Source organism: Hypanus sabinus, chromosome 5 (genome assembly GCF_030144855.1).
Source record: "Hypanus sabinus isolate sHypSab1 chromosome 5, sHypSab1.hap1, whole genome shotgun sequence".
NCBI lineage: Eukaryota > Metazoa > Chordata > Chondrichthyes > Myliobatiformes > Dasyatidae > Hypanus > Hypanus sabinus.
In genome coordinates, this window is record NC_082710.1 from 76,491,270 (window position 1) to 76,512,868 (window position 21,599).

The 21,599-nt window shown below is 42.8% G+C and overlaps 2 protein-coding genes across 5 annotated transcripts in view; one reads left to right on the forward strand and one right to left on the reverse strand.

Moving 5' to 3' along the window:
* The window catches only part of LOC132394255 (zinc finger protein 239-like), a 98,455-nt gene that overhangs the window by 45,909 nt on the left and 30,947 nt on the right, over positions 1 to 21,599 (forward strand). The window contains exon 3 of one of the 3 annotated variants that reach the window (XR_009512238.1): positions 4,148 to 8,346. The exons of the other annotated variants lie outside the window; for them this stretch is intronic. The gene's annotated coding sequence lies outside the window, so the exon portion shown is untranslated. Of the gene's footprint in view, positions 1 to 4,147; positions 8,347 to 21,599 lie in introns of those variants that run through there. 3 annotated transcript variants of the gene reach the window in all.
* LOC132394254 (zinc finger protein 239-like) lies at positions 8,484 to 20,671 on the reverse strand. 2 transcript variants are annotated; one of them, XM_059970142.1, is made up of 3 exons: positions 20,525 to 20,671; positions 17,619 to 17,784; positions 8,484 to 10,423 (listed from the first exon to the last, which is right to left on the reverse strand). In XM_059970142.1, the coding sequence occupies exon 3, from the start codon at positions 10,123 to 10,125 to the stop codon at positions 9,280 to 9,282; it is 846 nt and encodes a 281-aa protein (XP_059826125.1). In that variant the 5' UTR covers positions 10,126 to 10,423; positions 17,619 to 17,784; positions 20,525 to 20,671; the 3' UTR covers positions 8,484 to 9,279. The 2 variants fall into 2 exon arrangements, with proteins under 2 accessions (XP_059826125.1, XP_059826124.1); XM_059970141.1 differs by lacking the exon at positions 20,525 to 20,671 and adding an exon at positions 20,106 to 20,265.

Sequence of the window (21,599 nt, forward strand, 5' to 3'; positions counted from 1 at the left end):
GATCTGAGGAAGAGATTTGTCACTCAGAGTGTAGCTGAAATTTGTAACACATTGCCCGAGGTGGTGGTGGAAGCAGGTCCCTTCACAATATTTACGAAGAGGATGAGCATTGAAATTGCCGAGATACAGTCGGCTATGAACCGAGTGCTGATAAATGGTGCCAGTGTACACACTGAGTGGATGGTCAGAACAGGTATGGCCAGCCAAAGGCCTGTTTCCGTGCTGTGTGATCCACCACTCCGGACATGCTAAATTAACAATCGTGGCACTGCAACGCATTGATTTCAAAACTCCACACCCTTCTCCAACCTGACATATACCAGACTGCGCCCCTTTGACACTGCTGCAAATATCTATTTCTGTCAAGGTAACATACAGATAGGCCACTTCTGCTAAACAACTGGCAATTAATGAAGTCCCTGTGTCTTTTCCCATTAATGTTGTTTCTTTACAGCAAAACTAACCTTCTCACTGTGTCAGAATCAGAGATTAAATCCGGCCCCAAACACTGTCCTTTCATCCCTGCACATTGTAAATTGAACAACCTCACTGAGGGTCTGATGGGGACACAACCCCTGTCCTCTGCACATGCGATCATAGCTCCACTGCTTCTGACATTTCAAATACACTCAGAAAGTTTTTCTGATTTAGTCTGAAGGTTATAGTAGTTTCAAAAGGTTATAGCCGTCAGCCCTGACAAACCATGTCTTCCCACACTGGTTCCAACTGTTGGTGTGTCCTCTTTCCTCCACCTCTAGGGAAGCTGCAACTCCACGCAGAACTCCACACTTGAGTCTGTACCCGTTACACAGGAAATTACATCACTGTCACTTTCCTGTTTTTGGTAAAGTATGAAATAGATAACTGAAGATATAATACAATTGTTGCAAAAAAACAGACCATCAAACCAAGTGACAGCAAAGAATACAAACAACTTGATAAGACAATAAAAAGAAAATGCAGAGAAGCTGAAGACAGATGGCTAAATGAGAAAGACTCTGGGATAGAAATGCTACAAACCCATAACTCTGGAACAAAGATGATGCACAGTAAGATTAAAGAACTATTGGTAAAATTACCTTGCTCTGCAAGTGGATGCATCAAGGCAAAAGGTGGCAACTTAATTATGAACAAAGAGGAAATCCTAAACAGATGGGCAGAATATATCAAAGAACTTTTTGAAGACCAAAGAGGAGAAAAACCAAACATGAAGAATCTTGAAAAACCTAACATTCTAAAATCAGAGATTCGAGCAGCGATAAATAAAGCAAAACATGACAGAGCAGCTGGTCCAGACAACAATGCTGTTGAAACGACACTGGCCTTAGAAGATTTTGGAATAGAGAAAATAACAGAAATAGCCAACTAAATCTATGATCATGGGGAGATGCCTGATGATTTAAGTAAATCAGTGTTTCTCACACATCCTAAGAGAGAGGAAGCAACAGAATGCGAGTTACATTGTACAATAAACCTGATCAGCCACGTGGCAAAAATTATTCTCAAAGTAATCATGATGAGAGCAAGACACTGTATAAAACCAGAAATCGGTAAAGAACATTTTGGCAGGAATAATCCAAATAGAACATACAGAGTAAATGGTAGGGCATTGAGGAATGCAGAGGAACAGAGAGATCTAGGAATAACTGTGCATAGTTCCCTGAAAGTGGAGTCTCATGTAGATAGGGTGGTGAAGAGGGCTTTTGGAACGCTGGCCTTTATAAATCAAAGCATTGAGTACAGAAGTTGGGATGTAATGCTAAAGTTGTACAAGGCATTGGTAAGGCCAAATTTGGAATATTGTGTGCAGTTCTGGTCACCGAATTATAGGAAAGATATCAATAAATTAGAGAGAGTGCAGAGACGATTTACTAGGAATTAGCAATTTACTAGCAATTAAGTTACAGAGAAAGGTTGAACAAGTTAGGTCTCTATTCATTGGAGCGTAGAAGGTTGAGGGGGGATTTGATCGAGGTATTGAAAATTTTGAGAGGGATAGATAGAGTTGACGTGAACAGGCTGTTTCCATTGAGAGTAGGGGAGATTCAAACTAGAGGACATGATTTGAGAGTTAGGGGGCAGAAGTTTAAGGGAAACACGAGGGGGTATTTCTTTACTCAGAGAGTGATAGCTGTGTGGAATGAGCTTCCTGTAGAAGTAGTAGAGGCCAGTTCAGTTGTGTCATTTAAGGTAAAATTGGATAGGTATATGGACAGGAAAGGAGTGGAGGGTTATGGGCTGAGTGCGGGTAGGTGGGACTAGGTGAGATTAAGGGTTCGGCATGGACTAGGAGGGCCAAGATGGCCTGTTTCTGTGCTGTGATTGTTATATGGTTATATGGTTAACAATGCAGCTTTGTGGAAGACACTGGAACCAGAAATGCAATTTTCATTCCATGGATAATCTGTGAACAAGCCATCCAGGTACGAAAAGACATCTATGTTTCATTGATTATACAAAAGCTTTTGATACTGTCGGAAACCAAGATCTCCTGGAAATGCTTCAAGATCTTGACATAGATGGGAAAGATATACGTTTCTTAAGAAACGTATACTGGGACCAGACAGCAGCCATCAGAATAGGAGAAGACAGTGAGTATGTGAATATCATGAGAGGCAAGGTTGTGAATTTTCAACTGACATTCAACCTGTATAGTGAAAATATCTTGAGAAGAATCAAAGACATCAAAGGACTCACAACTGGAGGTCATAATATAAATAATATCAGATATGCTGATGACATTGTACTAATAGCTGACTCAGAAACAAAACTTCAAGAGCTACTCACTATAGTGGCAGCAGAAAGTAATTACAGAGGCCTCTCAATCAACACCAAGAAGACGGAAAGCATGGTCATCTCCAGAAAGACAAAAATCCCACAATGTGTGATCAAGATGGGAAATACAAATATCAAACAAGTCAACAAATTCAGATATCTTGGCAGCCAAGTAACAAGTGATGGCAGGTGCGACACAGATATCAAGTACAGAGTAGCAATGGTGAAAGAAGCATTTCTGAAAATAGTGACCATATTAACAGACAGAAAGATGAGCATGTACACTAAAAACAGAATTCTGCAGTGCTACATTTATTCTATCCTGACTTATGGAAGTGAATGCTGGACCATTTCCCTAGAAATGGAAGAGACTACAAGCAGCTGAATTATGGTTCTACAGGAGAGCCCAAGCAGTTAGATCACTCATACAAACAATAAGAGAAAGACAACTCCATTCTGAGGACACATTATGCAGAAAGATAAACTAGTAAAACTCATACTCTCTGGAAAGATCGAGGGGAGAAAACCGAGAGGAAGACCTTGGCTTATGTACATGAAAAATCTAGCCAGGTTGTACCTACACAGACAGCTCACCTCTGTATATTCCATCTTTTCCTTAATTATTTTAGTTGCACCCTGTTGGTTTTTAAAAGCTTCCCAATCCTCTTACTTCCTAGTAATTTTTGCTCTATGCCCTCTCTTCGGTTTTTAAGCTGTCTTTGGTTTCTCTTATCAGCCACAGTTTTGTCATCTTACCTTTAGAATACTACTTCCTCTTTGTATATATCCCGTGCCTTCCGAATTGCTTCCAGAAATTCCAGCCATTGCTGCTCTGTTTTCATCCCTGCCCGTGTTCCTTTCAAATCAATTTTGACCAATTTTTCTCTCATACCTCTCCAATTCTCTTTATTCCCCATCTGACTATAGCTTCTCCTTCTCAGGGTGAATTTGATCATATTAAAATCACTTGTCTCTAAGATTTCTTTGAACTTAAATGACCTAATTAATTCCAGTTCATTACAACACCCAATCCAGAATAGCTGATCCACAAGTGGGCTCAACCACGAGCTGCTCTGAAAAAGCATCTTGTTGGCATTCTAGGAATTCCTCCCCTTGAGACCAACACCATCCTAATTTTCCTAATCACCTGCATGACAATCCCCCATGACTATTGTAACATTGCCCTTCTGGTGCGCATTTTTATCTCCCATTGCAATTTTTGACATATACTTACAGTTTGGAGGTCTTTATACAATTCTTATTAGTGATTTTATTGAAACATTTGCTGTTCCTTAATTCTACCCACAGATTCTACACCTTCCAACCATATGTCACCTCTTTCTAATGATTTTATTTGATATATTACCAACAGAGCCACACAACCCCACTACCAGCTTGTTCATTGCAGAAATGTACAAGTATCTGAGAAACAAGAGGACCTACAGATGCTGGAAATCTACAGAACTACACACAAAGTGCTGGAGGAGCTCAGTATGTCAGGCAGTGTCTGTGGATGTGAATCAACATTTCGGGCCCTTCATCGGGACTCCTGATACCCACGTATCTGGAATATCAACAAGCAAAGCAAATAGAAAGTAGTGCGAAATCAGGAAAACTTTTGACAAAATATAGTTCAATGCTTAAAAAACCTGCCAAACAGAGCTCAGCAGTTAACAGAAACACAGGCAATAAACAAATAGTTAACAATAATACATAGGCAATAAACACTTTATCAATACCAACATTTAGTTTCTTTTATAAAAATTTGTTGGTCCCATTTCAATCAGTAAAATTTACAAAGATAAATAAGAACTGAAATGACAACTTTAGAAAAGACTATTTACACTCAAACCCACTTAGATTAACACTACCTTGGATAGAAGGAGAAAGAGAATTAACACACATGAAAAAAAATCACACAACAGTCAGAAACTCCTAAGTATATATTTTCATGAAAAATAAACAGGATTCAGCACTGCATGTGCGTATATGCAATCGTGATAAGAAATACAGACTGGAAAACAAATGAACGGCCAACTCTGAAAAATGAATCATCAATATGGAAGAAAACATTAATCAGTGGAATGAGTATGACCCTCCATGGGAGACATCCCAATGATCTGAGCAGGTGAGATGGTGACAACGGAGCATCGAGCACCTGATTAAGAGTTGGACTCTTCCCAGAAACAGAGGGGTTTCTTGCAGAAATACAGGACAAGGTGGTTAACAAAAGGAAAAACAAATCAAAAATACATGAAATACAAACAAACAAGGCAATAAGTGCAGAAAATGCCAAGAGAAACCAAACACAATCCAACAGATATTAGGATCCTGCAGCAGTTTAACTCAATGTGATTATTAACAAAGGTACAATCAAGTGGCAAATATCATTCACCAAAATCTTGCTTGAAAATACAAATGCAGGAATGCCCTCCATCACTTCATAAAGGCACCATAAATTCAAGCATGATCCAGTTTTAGAGTCAAAATCTTACAAATTATATGAGAATCAATACATTATTTCAGATAGGACAATCCATAATAACCATCTGGATACAAAATTACAGGATTAGCAAGCAGGAACAACTCCCTCAATATATAAAAGCATTCCCGACACACATGTTCCTCAACCAGTGGAGCACCTCACCACAGGTATTGTTTGTGTCATCAGTCAGACAATCAAAATATTTTCTCTGTCAATCAGCTTCCAAGTGTTGCTACTTTGTCATTTGTTGCCACGCCCCGCTGCTGATTCCCTTCTCCTTATCATACATTCTTACCCCGACCATCATCCAGAGCTTCAAACTCTGCCCTGTGCGGACCCGCCTCTGTTTTCTGAACCTGCTTCGTTGAACATCCAACAATGGTTTCCCATTCTGCTTTCAGTCTTTAGAGGACAGTGGTGTTTCAACAACCCTTTAGAATCCGGGAAAATGGCCCATAATGTGGAAATGAGTTGTGATTAAGGAGGTAAAAATACCAATGTCATTCTTCCTCAGCCCACAGATTAGAGGCGTGAAGAACATTTCAGACAGAACTTCAGTCAGCTCGACTTCTTCACTAGATACTAGAAAACTACAGCGCAATACAGACCTTTCAGCCCTCAATTTTGTGCCGACCCAAAGTACTAAACCCATACTACCCTGTAACCAGCTATTTTTCTTTCATCCGTGTGCCTGTCCAAGGGACTCTTAAATACCCTGATGTTTTAGATTCCACCACCATCCCTGCAAGTCATTCCAAGCACCCACAACCCTCTGTGTAAAAATATTACCCCTGATGTCTCCTCTAAACTTCCCACCCTTAACTTCATACATATGCCCTCTGGTGTTTTCTATTCATGCCCTGGTAAACAGGTACTGGCTATCTATGCCTCTCATAATCTTGTAGACCTCTGTCAAGTCCCCTCTCATCCTTCTACGCTCCAATGAAAAAAGCCCCAGCTCTTGCTTCATAAGACTTGTTTTCCAATCCAGGAAACATTGTGGTAAATCTCCTCTGTACCCTCTCCATAGCTTCCACATCCTTCCTATAATGAGGTGACCAGAACTGAACACACTACTCTAAGTGTGGTCTCACCAGAGATTTGTAGAGTTGCCTCGCATCCCATAGGCCTTCTTAAGTATCCTATCAACCTGTGCAGCAACCTTGAGGGATGTATGGATTTGAAACACAAGGTCCCTCTGTTCATCCACACTCTTAAGTAAAGATTAACCCTATACTCAGCATTCTGGTTTGTCCTTCCAAAATGCATCACCTCACCCTTGTCCGGATTGAACACCATCTGCCACTTTTCTACCTGACTCTGCATACTGTCTATATCCTCTTGTAACCTTCGACAACCTACACCTCCATCCACAACTCCTCCAATCTTCGTGTCATTCACAAACTTACCCATCCTTCCGCCTCTTTATCCAGGTCATTTATAAAAATCACAAAGAGCAGGGGTCCCAGGACAGATCCCTGCAGCACTCCACTAGTCACCAACCTCTAGGCAGAGTACTTTCCTTCCACTGCTTTCTTCCTGTAAGCCAATTCTTTATCCAAACAGCCAAGGTTTCACTGATCCCATGCCTTATGACTTTCTGGATGAGTCTCTTGTGGGGGACCTTGTCAAATGCCTTGCTAAAATCTACCACCCTACCCTCATCAATTTCTTTTGTTACTTCTCAAACAACTCAATTAGGCTCAAGAGGCACGACCTTCCCTTCACAAAGCAATGTTGACTATCCTTGAGTAGACTGTTCCTTCTCCAAATGTTCATAGATCCTATCTTTATAATCCTTTCCAATAGTTTGCAAACCACCGATGGAAGACTCTACTGTTCTGTAGTTCCCGGGATTCTCCCTATTAACTTTTTAAAACAAGAGAACTACATTTGCTATTCTCCAATCCTCCAGCACCTCCCCTGCAGCCAAAGAGGATTCAAAGATCATAGCTACTGCTCCAGCGATCTCTTCTCTCACTTCCCACAGCAACCTGGGGCATATCACATCCGGCCCTGGGGACTTATCAATCTTGATGTTTTTAAAAAGATCCAACACTTCTTCTGCCTTAATCTCCACATTCTCCAGCAGACAGGCCTGTTCTATTTAAACCTCATGCTGGTCAAGGTCCTTTTCACTTGTGAATGCTGAGGCAAGGTTCATTTAGGACCTCCCCAACCTCCTGGTACATGTTGCCTTCGTTATCCTTTAGCGGCCCCACCTTCGTGCTTGTCATGCTTCTGTTCTTCACATACGCATACAACACCTTGGGGTTCTCCTTAATCCTACATGCCAAGGCCTGCTCATGCCCCCTTCGAGCTCTCCTGTCCTTTCTTAAGCTCCTTCCTGGCTACCCTATATTTCTCATGAGCCCCTCCAGCTTCCTGCTTCTTATACCTAACAGATGCTTCCTTCTTCCTCGTCAGTCTGCAGAAAATTCAAGGGAAACCTCTTCACCCACAGAGTGGAGACTGCTTGGAACCCATCACCACAGGGAGAGAGAGAGAGAGAGAGGAGTACAACAGGGGAGGATTTAAAAGGACTGTTGTGGAACAGAATCACTGGCAGGGTCCAGCTAGCCTGAGTTGACACTCCAGTGTACACTAGGTGTGTTATAAATTCACTAAATACTGGAGACGGGGTTTAAATTAGAACTGATTTATTTGTCTCAGATCCAGAATATTAAACTCCAGTCCCATTAAAGGTGAATGTGCAACAGAAGAAATTCGCCCCATAGCCAGTAATCAGGGTGCAGAACTGGGTGTGGTGAGCAGCAGCAATAATTGCAGAGTTCAGCACCGACTGTCACTCTCAAAATTACATTCAGCAACGGTGATGGACAAATATCCAGCATGCAGCTTATTGAAACTTTCTCCCCATTGTGAACCCGGTAGTTTGTCACAAATGTAACATGCTGTAAGGTTTCACTGCTAATGTAATGGCCTCTCTACAATGTTTCACTGCTGAGGTAATGGTTTCTCTGTAGCAGCAATTTAGATTACAATTAGAGGTAACAGGGTCTTGGAGTGCGGGGCTACACAATGAGAGAAATTTCTTTCTTGTGAGTCTGCAAGAGAGATGTAACCCCCTGGGTCACCTCAGGCTCGCTTAGCTCGTTCTCGTCTAGGGGGAGCAGCCTTCGGCCCCACCAAACTGGGTAATCAGCTGGTGTGGATGCTGTGTGATGCACCGCCTCGCCCAAAAACAGACAGTACACCATAAGCGATTAAATGAGTACAATTTATAAAGGTTACTATAACTAAGTGATTAATAACGATACAGTATATATGAAGAGAAAAAATAAAGAAAAGGCGCCAAACTTATCAAAGTCTCAACTTCGTGCACAACCGTTGGAGCTCAATTACTGAAGTCTTCTGGCCACCATACGCTCCCCTCCGAACTCCTCGACTCGCAGCTCAGGACCCTCCGAAGTGGTCAACCAAGCACATCTAACTTCATCCCCCTTCCTTGGAGTACCTCCTGGCCTCGGACCCCCGCTTGGGATCCATTCCTCGCCCAGCTTACAGCATTGCGTCCTCTCTCTCAACCCCCTCGCGTCGATCTGCCCAAAAGCCCGTCAACAAAAGCTTACAGTCTCAGAAGAAAGAACATTAATTAATCTCCATTTGGTTTACAAAGGAATACAATTCTCGTTATCAGTAAATTAGCATTCCTGCTAGTTAACAAAACAAAGAAGCCCTTTTGATTACATACACAGTAACAAAGAAAAAAGAAGGAACCCCCTTTACAGAGATTTTTGTGCTCTTTTGCTGGGAAGAAATGAGAAGACACAGACTGAGAGAATTGGCATTTTTTTATGTTTATTTCACTAACCCTATAGTGAAAGGAAGAATTATAAATTCAATTATTTAATCACAAATTGTGTACTGTTTGTTCTTTTGGGGTACTGATTTATAACAGTGGACACATCTCGCAGCATCCACCCATATGAGATTTCTTAAGTTTGGCCAAGCTGTGGGGCTATCACCCTCTATATTAAGCTGCTAGCCAAAGCGAGTTACATTAGGTTAGATGATTGAGTGAATCCTTTCCCACAGTCAGAGCAAGTGAACGGCCTCTCCCGCGTGTGAACTCGCTGATGTACCTTCAGATTAGATGACTTAATGAATCCCTTCCCACAGACGGAGCAAATGAACGGTCTCTCCCCTGTGTGAACTCGCTGATGTACCTTCAGTTGAGATGACAAAGCGAATCCCTTCCCACAGACTGAGCAGGTGAATGGCCACTCCCTGGTGTGAACTGACTGGTGTGTCAGTAGGTGAGATGAGCAAATGAATCCCTTCCCACAGTCTGAGCAGGTGAATGGCCTCTCTCCGGTGTGAACTGACTCGTGTCTCAATAGGTTATATGATGAAGTGAATCCCTTCCCACAGTCTGAGCAGGTGAACGGCCTTTCCCCGGTGTGAACTGACTTGTGTCTCAGTAGGTTATATGATGAAGTGAATCCCTTCCCACAGTCTGAGCAGGTGAATGGCCTCTCCCCGGTGTGAACTGACTTGTGTACCAGTAGGTCGGATGACTGAGTGAATCCCTTCCCGCAGTCTGAGCAAGTGAATGGCCTCTCCCCAGTGTGAACTCGCTGATGTACCTTCAGTGTAGATGACCGAGTGAATCCTTTCCCACAGTCTGAGCAGGTGAACGGTCTCTCCCCGGTGTGAACTCGCTGATGTACCTTCAGTTTAGATGACTGAGTGAATCCTTTCCCACAGTCTGAGCAGGTGAATGGTCTCTCCCCGGTGTGAACTGACTGGTGCCTCAGTAGGTGAGATGATAAAGTGAATCCCTTCCCACAGTCTGAGCAAGTGAATGGCCTCTTTCCAGTGTGAACTCTCTGGTGAGCCATTAGGTTAGTTGACCAAGTAAATCCTTCCCCCCAAATTCAGCACATGACCAACCTCTGGCCAGTTGATGTATCTTCATGAGATGAATTCCCACAGTCCGAAAAGGTGAATGGCCTCTCTCCTGTGTTACTGACAGGCATGCCAGTCATTCAGATAATCGAGTGCATCCTTCCCCACAGTCTGAGTAGGAAGGATGATTGAGTGAATCCCTTGCTCCAATTTTAATATACGTGGACAGAGACAGCAAAACTGATGTGCTGTGTTCGAGATTCCCATAGATAGATTCCTTGTTGTTTTAACCTGAAAAAAAAGATTAATAAAATCCATCAATGAGTGAAAGACAACATTTCAGATGAGATCACTTGAGTTGTCAAGGTGTGAACTGACATCACACTGTTACAGTTAGGTTCAACACAAGTTGGAGAGAGAAATCATCTAACTGGGCACAGTGCTGGTATCTGGAATGATCATCAGAATCTCTGATGCTCTTCCTGTCTCCATAAAATGGGCATTTCTACCGTTGCCAACCTGTGATCTGGCTCAGCTTGACTCTCTCCATTGATATTATTCCCTGTTCCCACTGAGCTGCATTGGTGCCTGGCCCCACAGTAACTGAAACACTCTCACACAAATAGCCTTTGTTAACGTGCAGAAAAGATATTCTTTTATCTTCTGTCAATGTAAAGTGCCACAGTTTTAAAGCCATGTAAACATATCCTGCCCAGATGCATGATTGGTCTGCACAGCTGTAAAAAGGTATTACATGAATATTAGTATTATTTCATGTTCTTGTCACAGAGTCAAAGAAAAGTACAAAATAGAAACTGGCCCTTTGGCCCATCTAGTTTGTGTTGAACTATTTAAACTGTCTACTACCGTACCCCTGCCATTGGGCTGTCTGCTCATTCCACACCTGGTTGACCGTCTCTGTGCAGAAGTTTCCCCTCGTGTTCCCCTTAATGTTTCACCTTTCACACTTAATCCATGGCCTCTAGTTGTAGTTCCACCCAATCTCAGTGGAAAAACCCAGCTTGCATTTACCCCATCTATAACCCTCATAATTTTGGTATACCTCCATCGAATCTCCCATTAATCTTCTACATTCCAAGGAATAAAGCCCAGACCTGTTCAATGTCTCCTTATAACCCAAGACCTCCAGACCTGGTAACATTCTTGTGAATTTTCTCTGAAATCTTTCAACCTCTTTTACATCTTTCCTGTAGGTTGGTGACCAAAGCTGCACACAATACTCCAAATTAGGCCTCACCAATGTCTTGTACAAAGTCAACATAACATCTATCTCCTGTACTCAGTACTTTGGTTTATGAAGGCCAATGTGCCAAAATCCTTCTTTCTGTCCCTATTGAACTGTGACTCCACTTTCAGTGAAATATAGACCTGTATTCACATATCTCTTTCTTCTACAACACTCCTCAGTTCCCTACCAGTTACTGTGTAGGACCTACCTCCTACCAAAGCACAATACCTCACACTTATCTGCATTAAACTGCATTTCCCATTTCTCAACCCATTTTTTCCAGCTGGTCCAGATCACACTGCAAGCCATGATAGTCTTCCTCACTGTCCACTACATCACCAGTCTTGGTGTCAGCCACAAATTTGCTGATCCAGTTAACCACACTATCATCCAGATTACTGATATAGATGGTAAACAACAACAGATCCAGCACTGATCCCTGTGGTGCTCCACTAGTCATTGGCTTCCAGTCAGAAAGGCAACTATCTGGTACCACAAGTTTTAAGGGTATTGGAGGATGTAAGAAATTATCCTTGGACTCTTGTAAATAATGGGTTAAAACTAAGTGCAAACTTATGTGTGCTGTGTTCCAGACAGTGTGCAGATTTCTGTTTTGTCCGTCACTAAGGAATCTGCTTGCAGCTTGTTTAGATTAACGACTCACAGATGTCCCTTGGGAATGTTATGTCGAGTTAAGTTCTCATGAGTAAGTTCCCTTCTTTGACTAATGAAAGAGAATAACTGATCAGGATTAGACAGAACATTAATTTGTAATTAAAACCCTGACTTAGTGGACTCTCTTATCTAAGAAATTAAGTTTTGCTCCAACAGACTTGGTGGGAAGACCATTTGAACTGAAGTGTTCTTTGTGTCGCTAGTTCTATAATAGTAACATTTTTGCATGTTAGACAGAGGTTTGTCACGAGCCACCAGAGGGAGAGGAATTCTGTCTCTCTGATGCTTGGCTCTGAGCTTCTCACCAGTTGAGTTCAAACAAATAAACTGGTTAAAAGGAAAGTAAAGAACTGTTTGTGGTGTGGTTGTTTGTCCGGCGAATTTAAGTTTACACCATTAAAAAGTATCCCTTCCAGATACTTCACACCTTTGTATGGCTACTCTCTTCTTTTGACTTCAAGAAATAGCAGAGATCGTTGGACACAGATCCGCACATCACAGAAATGAGCCTCCCCTCCATGGAATCACTCTATACTTCCTGCTGCCTCAGTAAATCGGGCAACGTAATTAAAGCTTCCCAGGCCTTGGGATATTATCCATTCTGCTGCTATAAACAAACTGAATATTCCTCAGCATTTTAAAATGGATGCTTGACTTCATGATGTTACGGATTCAAGCAACAATAAATATATGAGTGAGGCAGGGGTTTTATAACAAATAGAACATTTATTAAACACTGAAAAACAAACCCCCAAAAGTAAACAAACCACTCACGTAACCGGAAATCAGCTGCTGTGCGGCAGCTTAAACAGTTCTTAAAGCAGTGAAGCTTAAATAGTTCTTAAAGCGATGTTGCAAAAACAGTTCTTCAAAGTAGTATTGCAAAAGTTCAAAATGCTTACAGTCCATTTAAGGGAAAGACTTTTTAAGACGATTTAAATTCTCTTTCACGTCGTATTGCTTCGGTTCCCAAATCAAACTTTTTCCACGAAGAATTTACGGAGATGGACAAATGAAATGCCTTAAAGGCACTGACCTTTCCTTTACAAAACTGTTCCCAATCCTTTCTGCTATTCACAGGGATTAACACAGGGACAGTCAATGAATTCCTTCCGAATGAGGATCAAACAAGGTCGAACCTGTTTCATCGTCAAAATCAATTTCCCTCGATCTTTTAACTCCCGAACTCCAATCTTCACTCTGCACTGATTCTCAACTAGCAGTATTATAAAGAAACTGCTGGCAATTACCTTTTAAACTTTAGGCATTAGATAAAACTTCATTTTTCAACTAAACTGCGTCATAACATTAAATCACGCAGTGGCATGAAGTCAACATGGCAAATCCAGCCACAAACTGCCCCTCCTCACGGAGGGGTCCTCCTTTTATACCCTGTAAAAAGAAGCTGTCACATGACCTCTACTGGTGGGAAAATGACGTCACTCCACCATCACAAGACCATTACCTCAAGTCCAGTATAGCTCCAACACCTGTCACGTGACAAGTACACCACTGTCACGTGTCACGGGTGCGTAACAATAATGTAACTCAATGTAACCTTGCACCATATGTCTACCTGCAGTGGATTTTCCCTGTAACCATAATGCTTTGTTACACTCTGTTAATGCTTTACCATAATCTACTGTTGTAATGTGTTGATCTGAGAGGATGATATGCATGACAAGATTTTCATTGAACCTGGGTACGTGTCAATAATAAATGATTCCCCACTTTATTATGTGGAAATATTAGATATACTGAGCTTCTCCTCTGGAACTTCTGGAGGGAGATTTCACTGAAGTGTACAAATGTTTGAGAAGCCCAGAAAAATGAAAAAGGGCTTCCTTCTTGCGTTAATAGTGTTATATATCTCGAAACATTGGCTGCACTTCGGCAATTTGTAACAGTGGAATGGAGTCCAAGGACATGTCAGATCTGGATCTCACTCCCTTGTCTGAATGGAAGAAAGATTAAACTGCACAACCATGAGAAACAAACCTGCAGACGTAAGGAACTGCAAACATGATGTCAGACCCTGGTGTAGCAAACCCATGCATGACATGAGGCATGTGGAGCGGGGAGGGGATAAGATTTTTGGTTCCATGGCTCTCTTCCAGGGAAGGTTGGACCTGTACAGAAGGGACCACAACAAGAGAGAAGATTCTTTGGAAACTGAAGATCTGAAGGCAGATAAGTCACCTGGACCAGATGGTTTACACCCTCAATTCTGAAAGAGGTGGCCAGAGAGATTGTGGAGGCATTAGTAATGATCCTTCAAGAATCACTAAATTCAGGAATGGATCTGGAAGACTGGAAAATTGCAAATATCACTCCACTCTTCAAAAAGGGAGAGAGGGGTGCTCCGAAGATGAAATAATTGGTTATTTGGGGAAATAAATAAATATATATACTTAAGTTATTACGAACTCCATGGAGCATGTGGGGATCTTCCGATATCCAGGCATTCTTTTTTTTTCCCTTTCTTTCTTTTTTTATATATAGGGATGTTGGGGGGGGAGGGGTTAAGGGGAGTGGGGAAGGGTATATATTTTTTTTCATATAGTTTCTTTTATTTCTGTAATTATTTGAAAATAAAAAAAAGTTTATAAAAAGGGAGAGAGGCAGAAGAAAGGAAACTATAGGCCACTTAGTCTGACAGTGTTTGGGAAGACGTTGGAGTCGATTGTTAAGGATGTGAGTTCGGGTTACTTGGAGGCACAAGATAAAATAGGCTGGAGTCAGCATTGTTTCCTCAAGGGAAAATCTTTCCTAATAAATTTGTTGGAATGCTTTGAGAAATAATAAGCAGGAGAGACAAAGGTTGATGTGGTGTACTTTGGTTTTCAGACCTTTGACAAGGTGCAACACATGAGGTTTCTTAATCCGTTCTGAGCCTAAGTTATTACAGCAAAACGGTAGTGGCTGACTGGCAGGAGGAAACGAGTGGGAATACAGACAGCCTTTTCTGGCTGGCTACCGGTTTCTACTGGAGTTCCACAGAGGTCTATGTTGGGAATGATTCTTTTCATGTTATATGCCACTGACTTGGATGATGAAATTGATGGCTTTGTTGCAAAGTTTTCAGGGATGTAAGGACTGGTGGAAGGGCAGGTTGTTTTGGGGAAGTAGGGTGGCTACAGAAAGATCAGGAAAATGGGCAAGGAAATGACAGTTAGAATACTGTGTTGGGAGGTGCATGATTATACACTTTCTAGAAGAAATGAAAGGGTTGACTATTCTCTAAATGGAGAAGATGTACAAAAAAATCTGAGGTGCAGATGGACTTGGGAATCCTTTTGCAGGATTCCCTAAAGGTTAATTTGTGGGTTGAGTCGAGTCTGTGGTGAGGAAGGCAAATATGATGTTCACATTCAGTTCAAGAAGACAAAAATATCAAACTGAGTGTGTAATGTTGAGACTTTATAAAGTTCCTGGATTGTTCTCAGCAGTTTTGAGCCTAGTACCTCAGAAAGGATGTGCTGACACTGGAGAGAGTTCAAACGAGGCTTACAAAAATGAGTACAGAATTGAATGGCCTGTCGTATGAAGAGCATTTCATGGCTTTGGATCTATATTCAGAGGACTGAAGGATGATTTCACTGAATCCTATCGAATGGTGAATGGACTTGATCGAGTGGATGTTGAGAGGATACTTCCTGTACTAGGAGAGTCCAGGACCAAACGACGCAGCCTCAGATTAATGGGGATAGTGGGCGTCCTTTTAGAAAGGAGATGAGGGGAAATTTCTTTAGCCAGAGAGTGGTGAACCTGCGGAATCCTTTGCCATGAGCAGCTGTGAAGACAAGTATTTATGGATATCAAAGGCAGAGGTTGCTAGATTCTTGATTGATGACTGTTTACGGGGAGAAGGAAGGAGACTGAGACTGAGGAAAATTGGAAAAGGCATGATTAAATGGCAGAGCACGTGCGATGGGCCAAATGGCCTAAATTTACTCCTACAGTATATTTAATGGTTTTATGTGCGGTCACCAGAATGACATCACATGTGGATGGGAGATTGTATTCAAAAGCTGTTTAATGGATTTTTTAATGATTTCAGGGGGTGAACAAAGGAAACTGAACCGGGTTTCATCAATGAACCCAACGTTGTGGGATTTAAAGTCCCTGCGAGATACCCTGCTCTGCCATGTCATCTGTAGAATCGGCGGTGTGGTGCTTGTCTCGAGCTGGGCCACAAACCCCAATATTTCTGAGGAGGACTTTCCAGGGTGATCTGGTCTGGGTGGTTCAGTCAATGCAGTGTCTCGTTGTTTAGTATTTTCAGAAAAAACAGTTTTACTAATATAATCCGGAATTGCCAGCAGGGTAAAGACTGGTTTGTATCAGTTATATATTCTGTCTATAGTTAACAGAAGACCTCTCGTCCCTGCAGTCCTTGTCTCCCGGCAATTTAAACACCCCAACTGTTTAGGTACCCCTGCCTCTAAAAGTGATTGGATCATTCAGATAGCTGATTGCTGAAAGGAATTATATTTGTTGGTTGTTAAAGTTCGTCCAGACTTGGCTGGATGGAGTTAATGCAGAGTCACAGTGAAAGAACCGAATAGCCAAATCCCCTACCTTGTCCCTCTGATCTCCGGCCACTGGGTCCTCCTGCAAATCACAGCACAGTGCCAACCGGAGCTGTTGCCTGTGGTTCTCCTGGTTGGGGGGTGGGCAATGAGTAAGGGGCTGATCTCAGGTTTGTGTAAATTGAAGGTCATTTGCAGTGGGAAAGGGCCGGGACCAAGCCAGACGGCTGGACGGGAAGGTAGGATCAGTTAGTTGTGGTTCCCCAAGCTGTGAGAGTGGATGTCGGTGACGTCGATCTGTTCGCGTATATGGGTGTGGGGTAAACGGTGGGAAAGTTGTGAAGTGGACAGAGGTTGGGGATGAGGGTTATTGGACACATTGTGACCCAGGAGGATGGGTCCAAGGGCAGATTAAGTTGTAAGCAAGGGAGGATCTGGTCCATAGCACCAGACAGCTTTCAGGAAGCAACAAATGTCTCTTTATATTAATTACTGTCTAATCTTGCTGCTAACATTGTGCTTGTCACAGAGCCCAGAGTCTGGGAACAGCTAGATGGTAAGAAGCAGATGGTGATGATGGGAGGCTGTTTATTGGAGTCATGCATGGCCTGTGCCTCGTGCAGTTTCCCAGGATTAGACACATTACTACTTGTCATGAATGCCAATAATCCGGTTGAAAATGTACAGGGTATGGGTAGTGAGTTTGCAGCAAGTAATTTCAAACAATTACTTCTTTTTGCAAGATAGTAAATATAAATATCCCTCTTTCCCTCTCCACACTCAGAATCGACCAAAAGCTACCTCAGAAGATGCAATTCCTTCAAATATGCAAACACTGAGGTAATGTGTGTGAGTTTAAAGAGCTGTGCTGTTGACAGCATACTAGCAGATCTGGAGTGATTGCAAATGGGTCTGACAGAGGCATAACTACTACTTCTGGTCACATTCAGCTCACTCCAACTATTTCCTACCTACCTTTGTACAGGTATGTAATGTCTAAATGACCAGTGTTTGAGTAAATGAGACTCACCAAACTTTCTCCTGACTGAATCACTGGATTCTCCAAGTCAGATGGGATCTCTCCAGTTGATGGTCTCAGTCCTCAGGTTGGTTCACTGGTTGCTGTTCCCTCATCTTCAGTCGTGGTTTGCTTCCAGTTGTGGGTTTTTCTTCCAATTAAATCTCTGATGTCAGGTCTAACATTAACATGAAAGATAGTGAAACACGTTTACAGTACAAAGGAGATCAAAATATTTCTGCTCACTGAAATCTAAAGACTAAAGACAAATATAATGATCTCAGTGAACAAATCTGTAATTGACCCTCACACGTCACAAAACCTGATATGGGATAGGAAGGAGTCATTGTTCAGTCATGGTACGATATAAGATGTAGGGACAGAATTAGCTGATTTGATCCATCTGGTCTGCCCCACCACTCAACCATGGCTGAGATTTATTCCAACACCATATTACTGCCTTCCTCCTGTAACCCTGAAGCTACTTAGCAATCATTAATATTTTAATCTCTGTCATAAATGTACCCAATTGGCAGCCTCAATCAACCTCTGCGGCAATAAATTCCACAGATCAGACAACTTTTGGCCAAAAATTTTTCTCATCTCAGTTTAAAAGGGAATCATCTTTATTCTGAGACTGTGCTGTCATATCACAGACTCTCCATCTAATGGAAACATCCTCTGCATGTCCACTGTATCCAGGCTTTTCAGCATTCAGTAGGTTTACTTAACTATACATCACTCCACCACCCCACCGTCCCTCTGAACTCCATTTAGCACAGGTCCAGAACCATCAAATGCTCCTCATACATAAAGTCAATCATTCCTGAGGTTCTTCACATGAACCCTGTTAGCAACAACTGTACTGAACATATTTCTGGGAATAACAGACAATCAGGGAAGTAAATCCATTCCTGAGTGAATGTAATGAAAGGAAACTGGAATCACCAGAATCGCTCAATAGGTTCAGAATCTTTTGTCAGAATGGATTCATAATTTTCTAGTTTTAGTGCAGATCTCCAGCAATTTGAGTTTCTGTTTGACTTCCACTGTCTGACAGATATGTGACAGTGAGGAGGAATTTCCAAACACAGTTTGAACACTGAACCCCAAGGTCTATTTCTACTGGTACAAACACAGAATAGCCCAGTTAACCACAGCCGCTCCTTGTGAGGATGGAATGGGAACTCATTCTCTCCTCAGATTGACAGCCATTGCTTCCAAAGGAACCCCAGAAACAAACATTTGATCCCAGACCAGGAATATTCACTGAACAACTCATAAACCTGGGCAGCTTGATCCCCAAGTCCATTTTTACCTGGATCTAAAACTGTGATAGACCAGAACCCAACCTCACAGGGTCACCAACCCTGAGCCGTTCACACATCGTCCCCACATCTCAAACTGGGTGGTGCAGTCATGGATTTTCCCACAACCAATGTCCAGCTGCTCGAAAGTTCTGCTTCAATGCAGAAGGATGACAATCCACCCCATCTGTAAAAGCACTAACCAAAATCAAAACCGTAACACCGACAGGTCCAAATGCTTGGAATACAGATCACAGAATTATAGCCCAAGCTCCAACTCTCCCAGTACTCTCTGCTGTCAGTAAAATGTCGTAGTGTGCCAGCCAATCAAAGCTCATGCACTAGCACTTCCACACCAATGCACAACAGAACTGACACCTGATGACCATCTGGCATTCCAGCTAACAAAAAACGATTCCGGAAATAACTCAGCGAGGCAAAAGGTGCAAAAGAACACTTCACAACAAAGATAGCGGTTAGAAGAAAGATTGCTGATATGTAACATTGAGGTGGTGGGAAACAGGGTGGACTGAGGTTGACCCAGATGGTTGATGTTCATAACTGAAGTGGGGGTTAGGAGACTGGACAGAGGTTGAACAAGATGGGCAGCGAATGAGCAGATGAAACCAGGTGGGAGAAGGGATCAAGGACAATCACTGATAGTCCTCCTGCAATACGCAGATACTGAATGAATAGTTCATACTACTGTATAAAAGATTCTAAAATGACAAAGTCAGAACAAACAACAAGAACTGTGCCAGATATACTTTGATCCTCACCAAATTTTTATCAACACACCATCGAAAGTTTCCCATCCGTACACCTCACTGCTCTACCCGTGACTGTGAGAAACTGCAGAGACCTTTGTATACAGATCAGCACATCACAGAAACCATTCTCCGCCCTAGACTGCCCAGTCCCTTGGTAAAGCAGGCAGTGCAGTCAAAGATCCCCACAACCTGGGAGGTTCTCCTTTCTCACCCACCCCAATCCGGGAGAACAGACACAACAGCCATAAAGCTCCAAGACAAATGCGAGGAGCCTCAGGAACCGAGGCGAGTTGGGGGAAGTTAACAGTCTCAGTGGCCAACATCAGACTCCGCAACGCAACATGGAGGCAGCATCACCACCCTCACTTCGGGGCTTAAGCCAACATCAGATCTCCCCGCTCGCCATCAGTCTCAATACTCACCGATGGGAAAGTGATACTTTCGGCCCGCAGGCTCCCGACCCGACGCCGGCTACCCGACCCAAGAGAGGAAAAGGTTTTCCCGATCCCGCAAAAAATACACTGAGCGGAAATGAAACCACCACCGAACTGGAGACTGTGAGCATGCGTTAAATGATTGTTGCGTCAACCGGAGGGCGGGGCCTCGGAAATGCTACCCATCTGCGGGCTAAATGGGAGGGACAAAAGGGATCACGTGACCGGCGGAGGCTCCCACCCGAGGTAGAGGCTACAGCTACCCATTACTTTGTGGAAAGAAACTTGCTGCTTACATCTCCTCTCACATTAAATGTATTAGACATTTCAACCCCCAGGAAAATATATGTCGTCTGTCCACTCTATCTATTCCTCTCGTAATCTTATAAACGTTTATCCAGTCTCACCACAGCCTGCGCCGCTCTGGAGAAAACAACGCAATTTTGTACAACCTTTCGTTATAGCTCATGCCCACTAATCCTGGCAATATATCCTGGTAAACCTCTTCCGCACCCTCTCCAAAGCCCCGACATCCTTCCTAGAATGGGGCGACCAGAACTGTATGAAACACTCCAGATGTGGTAAGCCTGTGACTAACGTCATAGTCCCGCCTCCTCACGCCGGCGCTCTTACAGAAACAGTCTCAGTACGACCGCAGGCTCGGGACGGATGCAACATAACTTCCCGACGTTTGAACTCAACGCTTCAACGAATAAAGACAACCATGCCATTTGCCTTAACCACCCGATCAATCTCTGCAGTCTCTTTCAGGGGGCGATGAACTTGGAGTCTAAGATCCCTCTGATCATTAACACTGTTCAGGGTTTTGCATTTAACAGTCTCATACATTCGACGTACCGAGCTGCCAAGATGATCATCACTAATCAAATCTCACTGAGATTTCTCAGGTCTCGTTGAATTTGTTGCCAAGTGCACAAGCACGGGAAGGTACAGGTACAGAGGAACACTGACTTGTGGCAGCATCACAGGCAGGTACATTCAGATAACACACGGAACACAAATTATACTATTCTCTGTCAGTAACAATCTATAAATATGTTTTCTGTCATTAACAATATATAAAATACATTATGTCATGATCAATATTAAAATGTGCAATAACAGACTTGGAGATGTTGAATTTTGTCTCAGTCTCCATTCCTCCTGTATTGCACAACCAGCTCCATTGTTTTTGTCACAATAAGGAAATAGGTTGTTTTCTTGACACCAGTGTCGGGATGATGACTTCTCTGTATGCTGCCTCGTTATTATTTGAGATTAGGCCGATCAATGCAGTGTCGTCGGCAAATTTAATTAGCAGATTGGAGCTGTGGGTGGCAACACAAGTCATCTGTGCACAGAGAGTAAAGGCGGGGCCAAGGAGACAACCCTGAGGGGTATGTGTGCTGAGGGTCAGAGAGACAGAGGTGAGCGAGCCCACTCTTACCACCTGCCGGCGATCTGACAGGAAGTCCAGGATCC

Excerpts from the sequence above, each read along its gene's own strand:
- LOC132394254 (XM_059970142.1), bottom strand. The coding sequence starts at position 10,125 with ATGGCTCACCAGAGAGTTCACACTGGAAAGAGGCCATTCACTTGCTCA.